Source organism: Mustelus asterias, chromosome 18 (assembly GCF_964213995.1).
Source record: "Mustelus asterias chromosome 18, sMusAst1.hap1.1, whole genome shotgun sequence".
In the NCBI taxonomy this organism is placed as follows: domain Eukaryota; kingdom Metazoa; phylum Chordata; class Chondrichthyes; order Carcharhiniformes; family Triakidae; genus Mustelus; species Mustelus asterias.
In genome coordinates this window covers 73625304-73638337 of record NC_135818.1, presented here as the reverse complement: position 1 = coordinate 73638337, position 13034 = coordinate 73625304, and the positions used below count along the sequence as shown (strand labels likewise).

Here is a 13034-nt window from a genome sequence, read left to right as displayed (position 1 = left end):
AGATGCATAAATTACACTTGAGCAAAATCCTCACTTTCACAAAATCCCCACTTGCGATCCTGATTGTAGTTGTATGTTGTTGCACACCAGAATCGGTCATCATCTCGTCCGTCAGTAGTGCAGCTAAAATATTCCTGGTCCATGAACAGGAAAGGAAATAGGCAGGGCTCACCATCAGCAGTGCCACCAATTGCTGTTTGTTCTGAAATTGACCACAAAATAAATACTTATTTTCATTTAAACCAGAAAATAAAATATCTCAGAAGCCAAGGAATGCAACAAATAACCTAGTTTTTTAATTCATTCCTGGGACATGGGTGTCGCTGGCTGGGCCAGCATTTATTGTCTATCCCTAGCTGTCCTTGGTGGGCAGTTGAGTCTCAACCACATTGTCAACAAAACAAAGGAGATTGTCATTGACTTCAAGAAGTGTAAAGGAGAACATGCCCGTCTACATCAATGGGGACGAAGTAGAAAGGGTCAAGAACTTCAAGTTTTTAAGTGTCCAGATCACCAACAACCTGTCCTGGTCCCCCCATGCCGACACTATAATTAAGAAAGCCCACCAATGCCTCTACTTTCTGAGATCACTAAGGAAATTTGGCATGTCAGCTACGACTCTCACCAACTTTTACAGATGCACTATAGAAAACATTCTGTTTGTATCACAGCTTGGTATGGCTCCTGCTCTGCCCAAGACCACAAGGAACTACAAAAGATTGTGAATGTAGCCCAATCCATCATGCAAACCAGCCTCCCATCCATTAACTGTCGACACTTCCCGCTGCCTTGGTAAAACAGCCAGCATAATTAAGGACCCCATGCACCCAGGACATTCTCTCTTCCACCTTCTTCTGTCAGGAAAAAGATACAAAAGTCTGAGGCCACGTACCAACCAACTCAAAAACAGCTTCTTCCCTGCTGCTGTCAGACTTTTGAATGGACTTACCTTGCATTAAGTTGATCTTTATCTACACCCTAGCTATGACTGTAATGCTACATTCTGCACTCTCTCATTTCCTTCTCTATGAACAATGTTTTGTCTGTATAGCACGCAAGAAACAGTACTTTTCACTGTATGTTAATACATGTGACAATAATAAATCAAATCAAAATCAAATATTGCTGTGGCTCTTGGAGTCACATGTAGGCCAGACCAGGTAAGGATGGCGGATTTCCTTTCCTAAAGGACATTAGTGAACCAGATCGGTTTTTCGACAATGGTTTCATGATCAGTAGATTCTTAATTCCAGATTTCAGTTTTGAAAAACTGAATTCAAATTACACCATCTGCTGTGGCAGGATTCGAACCCAGATTCCCAGAACATTAGCTGTGTTTCCAGATTAATAGTCTAGCCATAATACCGCTAGGCCACTGCCTCTCCCAATTCTGTAGCAAGTCAATACTTTTATTATACATGCCAAACTGCATATACTATTTGGAACTAACAGCCTTCAAATATTCTTAGATGTTGTACGAAAAGCTGAACTACGGATTAAAGAATACAAGTTTCAACTTCTGGTGCGTTGGTTATCAGCAGTGAAAAGCAAAGGAGGCGAGAAATCAAAACAAGATGAACTATACAAATTAAAATTTAACCAATTACAGAAGTGAACATAGAACATTACAGCACAGAACAGGCCCTTCGGCCCACGATGTTGTGCCGAGCTTTATCTGAAACCAAGATCAAGCTATCCCACTCCCCATCATCCTGGTGTGCTCCATGTGCCTATCCAATAACCGCTTAAATGTTCCTAAAGTGTCTGACTCCACTATCACTGCAGGCAGTCCATTCCACACCCCAACCACTCTCTGCATAAAGAACCTACCTCTGATATCCTTCCTATATCTCCCACCACGAACCCAATAGTTATGCCCCCTTGTATGCCGATGATTTGTGAACGAAAACACACGTCAAACAAGTCCAGTGAAATAAAGCTACCGGCCTTTTAAACAAAAAAATTGCCACCTTAAAATTAAAACCCAAATCGTTTGTGTAATTCAAAAGCAATCTTTTCAGATTGCTGCCTACTTCAAGATGGATAAATGTCAAGAGGCGGCGGCAAATTATATTTAGCAAAATGTAGATGGCCCAGAAAGGTTATTCAAAAGGTTGTTTGCTGAACTAGACTAGCGCCAAAATCAATCCTATATCGAAAAAACGAAAGAGTGAATCAAAGTTACATTTTGCTAGTTAAAATAATAGTGTACAAAAATGTATTCATGATTCACATTTGATAATAAATGTATGACTTAAAAATCTTTAATCAATATAAAAGGTTATGTGACACCATAACTTTGAACTTATATATATGCTGTTGCACAAATATACCAAAAATGCAAAGTCTAAATCATAGTATCATAGAATTCCTACAGGCCCGAGTCTGCACCGACAACAATCCCACTCAAGCCCTGTTCCCATCCGCCCACCTATTTACTCTGCTAGTTCCCCCCCCTTGTACTAAAGTACAATTGAGCATGGCCAATCAACCTAATCTAATCAAATGCATAGGTGAAGTTCACTGCAGATTCTCAGCTGGTTGCACCTCATTTCAGCTTTTCCACAACTTCAAGCTAATTCCACATTAAGTCAAGATTTCAGAGAGTTTGCAGATACACAAGAGCACGATGAAATTCTTCACGAGAAACCAAGGTGCACCTTTCACAAACAACACATTGGCATTTGGCCAGTTGCTCACACTTTCCCATACTGGATAGGCACCCGACAAATTATCCTATTTAAAATAGGAAGTCTAACTAATTAAGATTTAATGTCTTGGAAACATACATTCTGACAAAGAGTAAACCAAGTTTATTTTCTGCCTTTCCTTTCTGACCTTTGTACTACATGACAAAAGCTTTTTCTTGTTCGACGTGGCACAATAGCAATCGTGGGGGAGGGAAGGGAAAAAAAGCACCTGCACAAGCCACTGCTGACTTGGTCCCATTACAGTTACGATTGATATGATCGACTATTCTATTTTTAGATGCAAAAGTTTCAGAAGGGAGTCCAATACAAACATGTAGCAGCAAACTTTAACTTGGTAAGCAACTAAGACAAGTACAATATTTTTTACAAAGCCACTAGAAGTAAATCTGTAGTTTTACACTTATTGGTAGAATCATAGATCTGCGAAAACGGCCTGTACATCACAACCCCAATTTGTAATTGAGCAATTTCATACTTTACTGTATTCCACTGAACTTTAAAATTGAATTATCAGAGACTGAATATTCAAATAATAATCAATTTAATCACTTCCCCAGTCAAAATCGCTCATCCATGTTGGTGCATTATTATCTGAGATTTCTCTGACATTTAAGTTAATCCTCCCCTCAACTTATGCTTTTTCACTCATGTGGCTTACCCTGACACCAAGTAATACATTAAGACACTGGGTCCTCCAGGTCACCGAGGAGCCACCTGGAGTTAAGGCTGGCCAAATGGATGATTTTTCACTCTTACCTTTAATATCGTCCACATTGTCCTTGGCTGAACTTTCTTCTTCACCAGTCGTATGCTGGAGTTCTTCCTCAGTAGTGGTATGCTGGAGTTCTTCCTCAGTATTCGTATGCTGGTGTTCTTCATCTTTATCTTCCCAGAGATCTTCTTTGGATTCTATGATCTGGCCAGCAACTACACGCACTCCAGCTGGATGATCTTCCTTCTGTTCATCTGTCTAAAAGATGTATACAAGAGGTAAAATTCAAATCAATTTGAATTCTCCATCGCTCACAATTTTCTTCAAATAAATGCAGGAGCAGAGTTCTCTCCAGAGAGGAAAAAAAACACATTATTATCTAAAGATTCTAACAGCTGCATGTTGCAACAAAGCATACTAGGACAATATGAAAAGAAATCATATGAACTTTACTGCTCTACAAATGGTAGAAACACATTAAAAATTAAACTAATGCGAGAAAGTAGAGTGCTGGATATTAGATTTGTCAGCGAGAGAGTGACCACACACACGAACTTGAATCTTCACAGCTCCAGAGCATCACTGACAAAAGTCTGGTAGATGATCAAGATTAAGGAGCAGTACGTTAAACGGCTAGTGTGGAAACAAACCATTCAGCTCAATCTATGCTGGCATTTATGCCCCACATGAGCCTTCTCGAACCACTATCCAACACTATCAGCACATGTGTCTGCTCCTTTCTCCGCGATGTTCTTTTGTAGGTTGTTTAAATGCATCTATATTATTTGCCTCAACCACTTGAGGTAGCACCTTCCATGATTTTCCCATTCTTTGGGCAAAGACGTTTCTTCCAAATACCTCACTGGGTTGATCAGTGGCTATAAAACAGCAAACCAGTTTGAAAACAGCACTTGCAAAACTCTCAGTTCTAGCACTCCTCTAAGGTCACAAGGCCCTACACTAATGGTGCCCCTTTGCAATTCCTTTGGTGTGATTGGCTACAAAATGAAAGATTACCTTTGAGTCCAGTGATTCACTGTCAATTTCTTGTACATCTGTGGAAGCAGCAGAAGGAAAATTGTCACTAGCCAAGGTAATGATAGTTTTACAATTACATAAACTAAATGCAGACATAATTTTAAACAGAACAATCACACTGTAATAATGCCACATTTAAACTATGTAGCAGAACAGCATCATATCTCAGACTGATGAAAAGAACTAGTCAATTTTTACCAGAAGTATTTTCCATTCATTTAAAAACGCAAAACATTTTCAAAAAATACAACATGCATAAAGATAGATGGTTCAATTGTATATGCTTATCTACAGCACAGACATTTTTCCACTGTTCATTCAGCCTATCCAGGAAGTCCAATATCCATCTTCTAGAAAGGTTTGTCACAATATAGAAAAACAAACATTACACAGAAATATACAAATGAAAGGTGCATGACTGATTATATTCCTGCTCACTAAGCTGATATATTTTCCTAACCAGGCCAGTTATCAGCAAAATACTGTGGATGCTGGAATCTGAAACAACAGAAAATACTGGAAAATCTCAGTGGGTCTGACAGCATTAGTGGAGAGCGAGTAGAGCCAATGTTTCAAGTCTGGATGACCCTTCGTCAGAGCTCTGGGTTGGGTCATGAGCCCTGACGAAGGGTCATCCAGACTCGAAACGTTTGCTCTATTTTCTCTCCACAGATGCTGTCAGACCTGTTGAGATTTTCCAGCACTTTCTGCTTTTGTTATACCACATACCACCATGCACCGCACCCCCCCACACCTTTTCCAGAAACGGAGACAGCCCGCTATTGCCCAAGGTAGGTCCTTCTCATCCCACCGATGTCTACAGGGTATTGCATGCCCTGCACCCTCCACTGCCAGGGAACACGCCATGCAGAGTCACCATGGGCAGGGCCAGAGGATCCTGCCGGCATGAAGGGCCGGAAAATTTCAGCCCACATGTTTCTGTAATCATGAATTTAGAAGAATGACTTGCCCCATTATGAAGGTATATAGAGCCAATTAACTGTCTATCTGACCTGCACTACCAAAAATATTTAATCTTGCATTTATATATTTAGTTCAATTGAAAATGTATAGATCTGTTTGGGAACATTTAAAAGTTACCAGGTTAAAAGTCAGAGCTTGGATCAAGTAGAGATCGTTTACATTGTGGGGGGCTTTGACAGGGACAGGGATGTTTCCATAAATAAAAGCAAATTACTGTGAATGTTGGAATCTGAAACTAAGAGAGAAAACTTTGACAAAGGGTCATCTGGACTCGAAACATCAGCTCTTTTCTCTCCTTACAGATGCTGCCAGACCTGCTGAGATTTTCCAGCGTTTTCTCTTTTGGTTAGAGATGTTTCCACTTATTGAGGAGACCAAAATAGAGGTTATAAATATAAAAGATTCAGATCATTAATAAATCCAATGGGAAATTCAGCAGAAATTTTACCCACCCACCCCAGAACATGATGCAAATTGAACAGATATTTTAAGGGGAAGTTAGGCAAACAAAGAGGAAGGAATAGAAGATTATACTAATGTACAAGTGGTAGAGGAAGCTCATAATGTATAGAGATTGACACAAACCAATTAGCAAATTGCCTGTTATTGTGCGTACATTCTATCGAACTAAAGAGTCGACTTGAACGGGATAAGGAGATCTCTGGTTGAAAGATGCAATCTCAACAGGTGAGGGTGGGTTCTGCTCATTCCAAATCAACTAGTTTATCAATGCAGGGTATTACTTTGTCAGAATCTCTACATACTGTATTGAAATGACTGGGGAAATAGTCCATTTAAATTCCACACAACTCTTGTCTAGACCATAAAGTTCCACAAAATTCTGTTACCTGGGGCTTCAGGTTTATAAAAACCAGCTGCACTAAACATGAAAATTGCTCTTCAAGGTGAGCTGTCTAATTAAAATGTAATGTTTACCTCCTATTCAATGATTGCTAAATCCGTAATCCTCAGGCACACTGTAAACATTGTACAGCAGTATCAGTGCTCCCTCTGCAGCAAGACCATACATTTCACAATTACTAAACAAGAAAACAGAAAAATTCCCACCAACTACAACTAACACCAAGTTACATTTTCACACTAATTAGCAGTCTGAGTACTTACTGTCAGTCAAACCTCCTTTCCATCTTGTACTCCCCAAACCAGCTTCACACACACCCTTGCAGTAGTTCTACAATTGCTTTGCAGTCTCAGTCTACTTCTCTGCTGCAACCCATTGGTACACTCGCACCTGATAGGTAGCAGGCAAAGAAGTCAAGAGGAGGAGGAAAGCTTCTGTGCAATGGATATTTGATGTGCAATAAAATTCATCACATTTGGATTTATCCACTTCACTGTAGGAGAAATCCACCTACAGAGTTGCTAGTCACTCAATGAAGTACACACTATGGCCCTTTAGAGATAAAGTTAAAAGTTTATTTATGAGTCACAAGTAAGGCTTACATTAACACTGCAGTGAAGTTACTGCGAAATTCCCTGAGTCACCACAGTCCGGCGCTGTTCGGGTCAATGCACCAAACCAGCACATCTTTCAGAATGTGGGAGGAAACCGGAGCACCTGGAGGAAACCCACGCAGACACGGGGAGAACGTGCAAACTCCACACAGACAGTGACCCAAGTTGGGAATCGAACCTGGGTCCCTGACGCTGTGAGGCAGCAGTGCTAATCACTGTGCTACAGTGCCACCCATCTAGTTGGATGGATGAGAGACGCATCTCACGTCCATCCAGCAAGTATCAATTCAGGCTTCGGCCTGCAGGATTACCCAAAGCAGACTCAAAAGAATCCCTTGCCCATGTTACCTCAGTAACAGGCTTCCTTGTCCAGTTGCATCAGCGAGCAACCCTGGATTTGTGCAATCAGCAACACAACTGGTTTACTCATCTATCACAAAGCGTTGAATTGATTCCCATCTGTTGCCAGGCAAATCATCACGATCTACTTCAACCCAAGGATAAATGAAGCATGCCCCTCCAGTAAAGGACAATGACCAACTTGTCATTAGCCAGCTTGGATTTGGATCTCAAGTTCACTGCAACATTTTATGGTGAATTGTGTTGCTTTCATGGTCATCACTCTCCACAGTATACTCTCCCACCAGAAAAAGTCTGGGCAAAGGATACAAACTGCTGGATCTTTAAGGCCCAACATGACAGGTGCCAAACTCCAGGCAAGAACACATCACACCAGCATCTGCCAGCAGTGATCAGCACAACATTTCATAGAACCTGCAGAGGGGGGCTTTCGGCCCTCGGGTCTGCAAGGACTCTGACAGAGTATTTTATCCAGGCTCTGTCCCCTGCCCTATCCCCGTAACCCCATACATTTCCCCTGGCTAATCTCCCTAACCTACACCTCTTTGGACACTAAGGGGCAACTTAGCATGGCCAATCCACCTAACCTGCGTATCTTTGGACTATGGGAGGAAACCCACATAGACACAAGGAGAATACACAAAATCCACAGTCACCCAAGGCTGGAATTGAACCCGAGTCCAGCTGTGAGGCTCCAGGGCTAACCACTGTGCCACTGTTTTCTTAACAAGATAAACAGCTCCCTTTACAGAGTATCTTGCATTTTGCCAGTCCCCTCAAGATCTCCAACTGCTACGTAGCAGGTGCTTTCTAATCAACTACTACTGATTTCAAATCATCAGCCATTGGAATAGGACTTGCCAACTGTTTGGCTGACTGCTCCCTCTATGGAACATGACGAGACACATACTCCTCGTAAACGCAGTGGATGCCTGTACAGCACATTCCCAGTAGGAAGAATTATTCAGTCACACAAGAAATAGAAGCAGAAGCCACCCCTCGAGCCTGCTCCACCATTTAGTAAGATCACAGCTGAACTTTAACCTCAACTCCACTCTCCCATCACGTCCCAGAAAATAATTCATCCATCTAAGCCTCGAATATATTGTCAGGTTTATCAGGATGTTGCCTGGCCTGGAGGGTTTTAGATATGAGATGAGGTTGGATAAACTTGGATTGTTTTCACTGGAATGACGGAGGCTGAGGGGCAATCTGATAGAGGTCTGCAGAATTGTAAGGGTAATAGTTAGGGTGGATAGTCAGGGGCTTTTGCCCAGGGTGGAAAGGTCAACCACAAGAGGGCACAGGTTTAAGATGAGAGGAGGAAAGTTTAGGGGGAGATGTGTGGGGAATGTTTTTCTAGTAAGAAGTCTCACAACACCAGGTTAAAGTCCAACAGGTTTATTTGGTAGCAAATACCATAAGCTTTCGGAGCACTGCTCCTTCGTCAGATGGAGTGGATATCTGCTGTTCTATGCAGAGAGTGCTGGGTGCCTGGAACACACTGCCAGTGGAGGTGGTGGAAGTAGGCATGCTAGTAACGTTCAGGGTATGTCCTGATAGACACATGAACAGGGGGCAAACTGAGGGACAGAAACTGCGTATGCAAAATAAGTAGCGAGTCTAAATCAGGAATCAATGTACGCTTGGTGGGCCGAAGGAAAATTTCTCATCTCCATCCTAAAACCCCTTATCCTGAGACTAAGGCTCTCGTTCTTGGTTGAGTTGCCTGACGAGACAACTTTGCAGCAAGTACCCTGTGGTGTATCATCGACAACACATGCTTAGCTTACATTTAAGACATTATAGTTACCGATTTGTACCCTTTGCCTCTTCTCAATAAAGTCCTGTATCCAGACCGGTACCAATATCCACTATGACTCAAGTCTTTATGCACATCAACAATTCCGAAAGGCTTCTCCCAGAAGTCGGAGCAAACGTTCTCACCCACTCCTGCCCACCATTGATTATATTTTACAGTACTCTAAATTCTCTTTCAAATAAAAGTTAGAAAAGCAAAATGAAAAGTTTGGCATCAACTGTTTGTAATGCAAAACTTACAGATAAAGGGGTGTGTTATTTTGTTTGGCCTCTTAGGTCAAACCGAATAAACAAACTCAAATTAAGTCAGGACAAAGTAAAAGGGGCAGCTCCCCAAAAGGAGGGGGAACAGCCCGAACACAAATCAAAGTACAAAGGAAACTTGAAAACATCAAATTAAAATGCGATTATCAGGGTCAGTAACGCACCCCAACCCCTGCGGTGCCCAACGGGCACGAAAGGCGTCAACCGTGCCCGTGGACACCGCATGCTCCCTCTCCAGGGACACCTGGCCGCGAACATAGCCGCGGTAAAGGGGCAGACAGTCAGGATGGACGGCCCCCTCAATCGCCCGCTGCCTGGACCTGTAAACGGCAGGTTCACAAAACAATTTTCTTCTTCTTATTAATAGCCATAAGGCATGCCACTATCATTTTATAAACAAAGCTAAGATAACACCTTCTTAAAAACTCAAAACGAATGGAATGAATGGTGCATGGAAGACAATCAGTATTTTTCAGATGGGAGAGAAGGATGAACATGTCCATTTGCATAAAACATTGCCTTATCTCATTCTTCTTTCATCAGCAAGCTTGATGTGCAACATGAACAAACTGCAACATGTGACTGCTGCTGTATCCACACCCTGCAAGACCCAATCACCAAGTGCTGCGGTGCATTCTTATGGACCAGCGCTGGTATAGTGGGCCCTTTCTGACATCCAAAGTCTCAAGCAGATTGAAAATGCAGTGACTTTATAAAATTGACTCTTGGGGCGTGAGCATCACAGACAAGTGAGGATGTTCATGGACCAACTGCAGCTTATGACAGACACACACCCTTTTCAATTGCATGCCATAGGTGGGATCCAAATAGGCTCCCTGTCAGCAGCCCAAGATTACGAGACGAATAACACATTGCACCAGGAGGGGCGATGGCCTCATAGTATTATCGCTAGATTATTAATCCAGAAACTCAGCTAACGTTCCAGAGACTCCGGTTCGAATCCTGCCGTGGCGGGTGGTAGAATTTGAATACAATAAAAATATCAGGGATTAAGAATCTACTGATGACCATGAAAACAGATTGTCAAAAAAACCCATCTGGGTCACCAATGCCCTTCAGGGAAGGAAATCTACCATCCTTACCCTGTCTGGCCTACATGTGATTCCAGAGCCAAAACTGCCCTCTGAAATGGCCTAGCAAACCACTTAATTCAAGGGCAACTAGGGATGGGGCAATAAATGCCAGTTAGCCAGCGACGCTCATGTCCCACGAATGAACTATCGGTTAGGGAGTTAGTGGAATAAACGTGAAGGGGTTAAGGGAATGGTGCAGGTGTGGGTCACAGAATCATGAAATCTCTAACAGTGCAGGAGGCCGTACGGCCCATCAAGTCTGCACCAACAACAATCCCACCCAGGCCCGTCCCCATAACTCCACGGTAAATATTAATCCCCCTGACAGAAAGGGGCAATTTAGCATGGCCAATCCACCTAAATCGCACATCCTTGGGCCTGGGTAAGATGCTCTGTCAGAGGGTCAGCACAGACTCAATGGGCTGAATGGCCTCCTTCTGCACTGTTAGGGGAGGTTCTATGATTCTATAATACCCGTGGTGATGGTGGGATAATAAATAATAAGTAGAAATGCAGTACAAACGCAACACAATTAGTGCTGGCAACGTGTGAGAGTTTATGGGGGTGGGGGTGGGGGTGGGGGTGGGGGTGCCAGTGCCCCCCCCCCCCCGCCCAGTGACAGGTCAATTAAATCAGCAACAGGAGAAGGGGGGTGAGGGGGAGGCACTGATCACTGAAGCTCGGCCGCAGAATCATGGAGAGACAGAGGGCTAGGGACAGGCCTTCAGGACAGAGAGAGAAGCGGTTCTCTGGCAGGGGACCCAGGTTACTCACCCCCAGAAGCGGCCTTCAGCCCCGTCAGCAGCAGCAGCAAGAGAGGCCAAATGCGGACCTTCCTGATCTGATTTCCACTCATATCTCTGCGTGTCTACCCCCTCCCTTTCTCTCTCTCCAGCCCCAGAGCTGCGGCCTCTTCCTCCTGCCGCCTCCTTACTTGCACCGACACAACTTCCTCGCGCAAACCTCCCCGGCCATGGCGGCGCCGCGCCTTTATATCCTTCCTCCCACACGTCAGCCGCCGCGCCGACCAATCAGCCGCTCCCACACATCCCTGCGGCGGGTCACGTCTCGCGCAACATGGCTCTTCCCCATTGGACGTTTCTCCCCCCGCCCCCCCCGCCCCCCCCCCCCCCCCTCTCGTGCAGAGCGGCGCGCCGGCCAGCCTATGGAGATCACGCAGGGTAGGGTTGGAAGGGACAAGCGCGACTCTGCGCAGCCGCCGGAGGGGAGGGTGGCTCCGCGCAGCCGCCGGAGGGGAGGGTGGTTAAGGCGCGCGGCTCTACGCAGCCGCCGAGGGAAGGACGGCATTGGGGCGCGGTTCTGAGCAGCCGCCGGAGGGAGGGTAAACCCTGGTGGCTGCTCTGCGAAGCCGCGAAAGGGTTCTCCTTCCCTGGCTGTGTTTCCGCAGGGAGCGTGGGGGCGGGTGCGTTTGTAGCCCCGCCCTCCGTGGGAGGCAGGACTGGAGCTGTCCCCGAGATTGGTACCGTCCCCACGCTGGAGCCGTGGTGGTGCGCATGCGTTGGGAGGCAGGGACACAAAGGATAACATGTGCTTGAGTTGCAGGGGCAAATTGCTACACCCATTGTGGTGACTACCCAGGGGCAGCTCAGCCACAGACATAGAGAATAGAAGCAGGTGGAGGCCATTCGGCCCTTCCAGTTTGCGACACCATTCATTTTGATCATGGGCGGTCATCAAATTCAATATCTTTTCCAGATGTATCACAGCTTGGTATGGCTCCTGCTCTGACCACAAGAAACTACAAAGGGTTGTGAACGTAGCCCAGTCCATCACGCAAACCAGCCTCCCATCCAATGACTCCATCTACACTTCCCACTGTCTCGGGAAAGCAGCCAGCATAATTATGGACCCCACGCACCCCAGGCATACTCTCCTGCACCTGCTTCCGTCGGGAAAAAGATACAAATGTATGAGATCACGTACCAACCGACTCAAGAACAGCTTTTTCCCTGGTGCCATCAGACCTTTGAATGGACCTACCTCATATCAAGCTGATCTTCCTCTACACCCTAGCTTTGACTGCAACACAATATTCTGCACTCTCTCCTTCTCCCCTATGTACTCTTTGAACAGTATAATGCACAAGAAACAATACTTTTTACTGTATCCCAATACACATCACAATAATAAATCAAATCAAGTACCCTGATCCCACCTTCCCCACATCCCTGGATCCATTGAGCCCCAAGAGCTAAATCTAATTTATTCTTGAAAAATCACGCAAAGTTTTGGCCTCAACTATTTTCTGTGGTAGTAAATTCCACACATTAACCATTCTCTGGGTGAAGAAATTTCTCCTCCCCTCAGTTCCAAAAGGTTTACCCCTTATCTTCAAACTATGATCCTTAGTTCTGGACTCCCATACCATCGGGAACATTCTGAATCTACCCTGCCTAATCATGTTTTAAATATAAAAGTTTCTATGAGATCCCTTCTCACTTTTCTAAACTCCAATGATTATCATCCTAGCCGATTTAGTTTTTCCTCATATGACAGACTTGCCATCCAGGAATCAGCCTGGTAAATCTTCACTGCACTCCCTCAATGGAAAAT

General features: G+C 44.4%; 1 protein-coding gene across 2 annotated transcripts in view; it reads right to left on the bottom strand.

Annotated features, from left to right (window-relative positions):
- The window catches only part of sel1l (SEL1L adaptor subunit of SYVN1 ubiquitin ligase), a 37206-nt gene extending 25733 nt beyond the window's left edge, over positions 1–11473 (bottom strand). For both annotated transcript variants that reach the window (XM_078234296.1, XM_078234295.1), the window contains exons 1-4: positions 11235–11473; positions 4441–4478; positions 3468–3681; positions 35–202 (exon numbers count right to left, since the gene is read on the bottom strand). In XM_078234296.1, coding sequence (XP_078090422.1) covers positions 35–202; positions 3468–3681; positions 4441–4478; positions 11235–11316 — 502 coding nt within the window. In that variant the 5' untranslated portion in view covers positions 11317–11473. The remainder of the gene's footprint in view (positions 1–34; positions 203–3467; positions 3682–4440; positions 4479–11234) is intronic.
- Positions 11474–13034: the final 1561 nt, after the last annotated feature.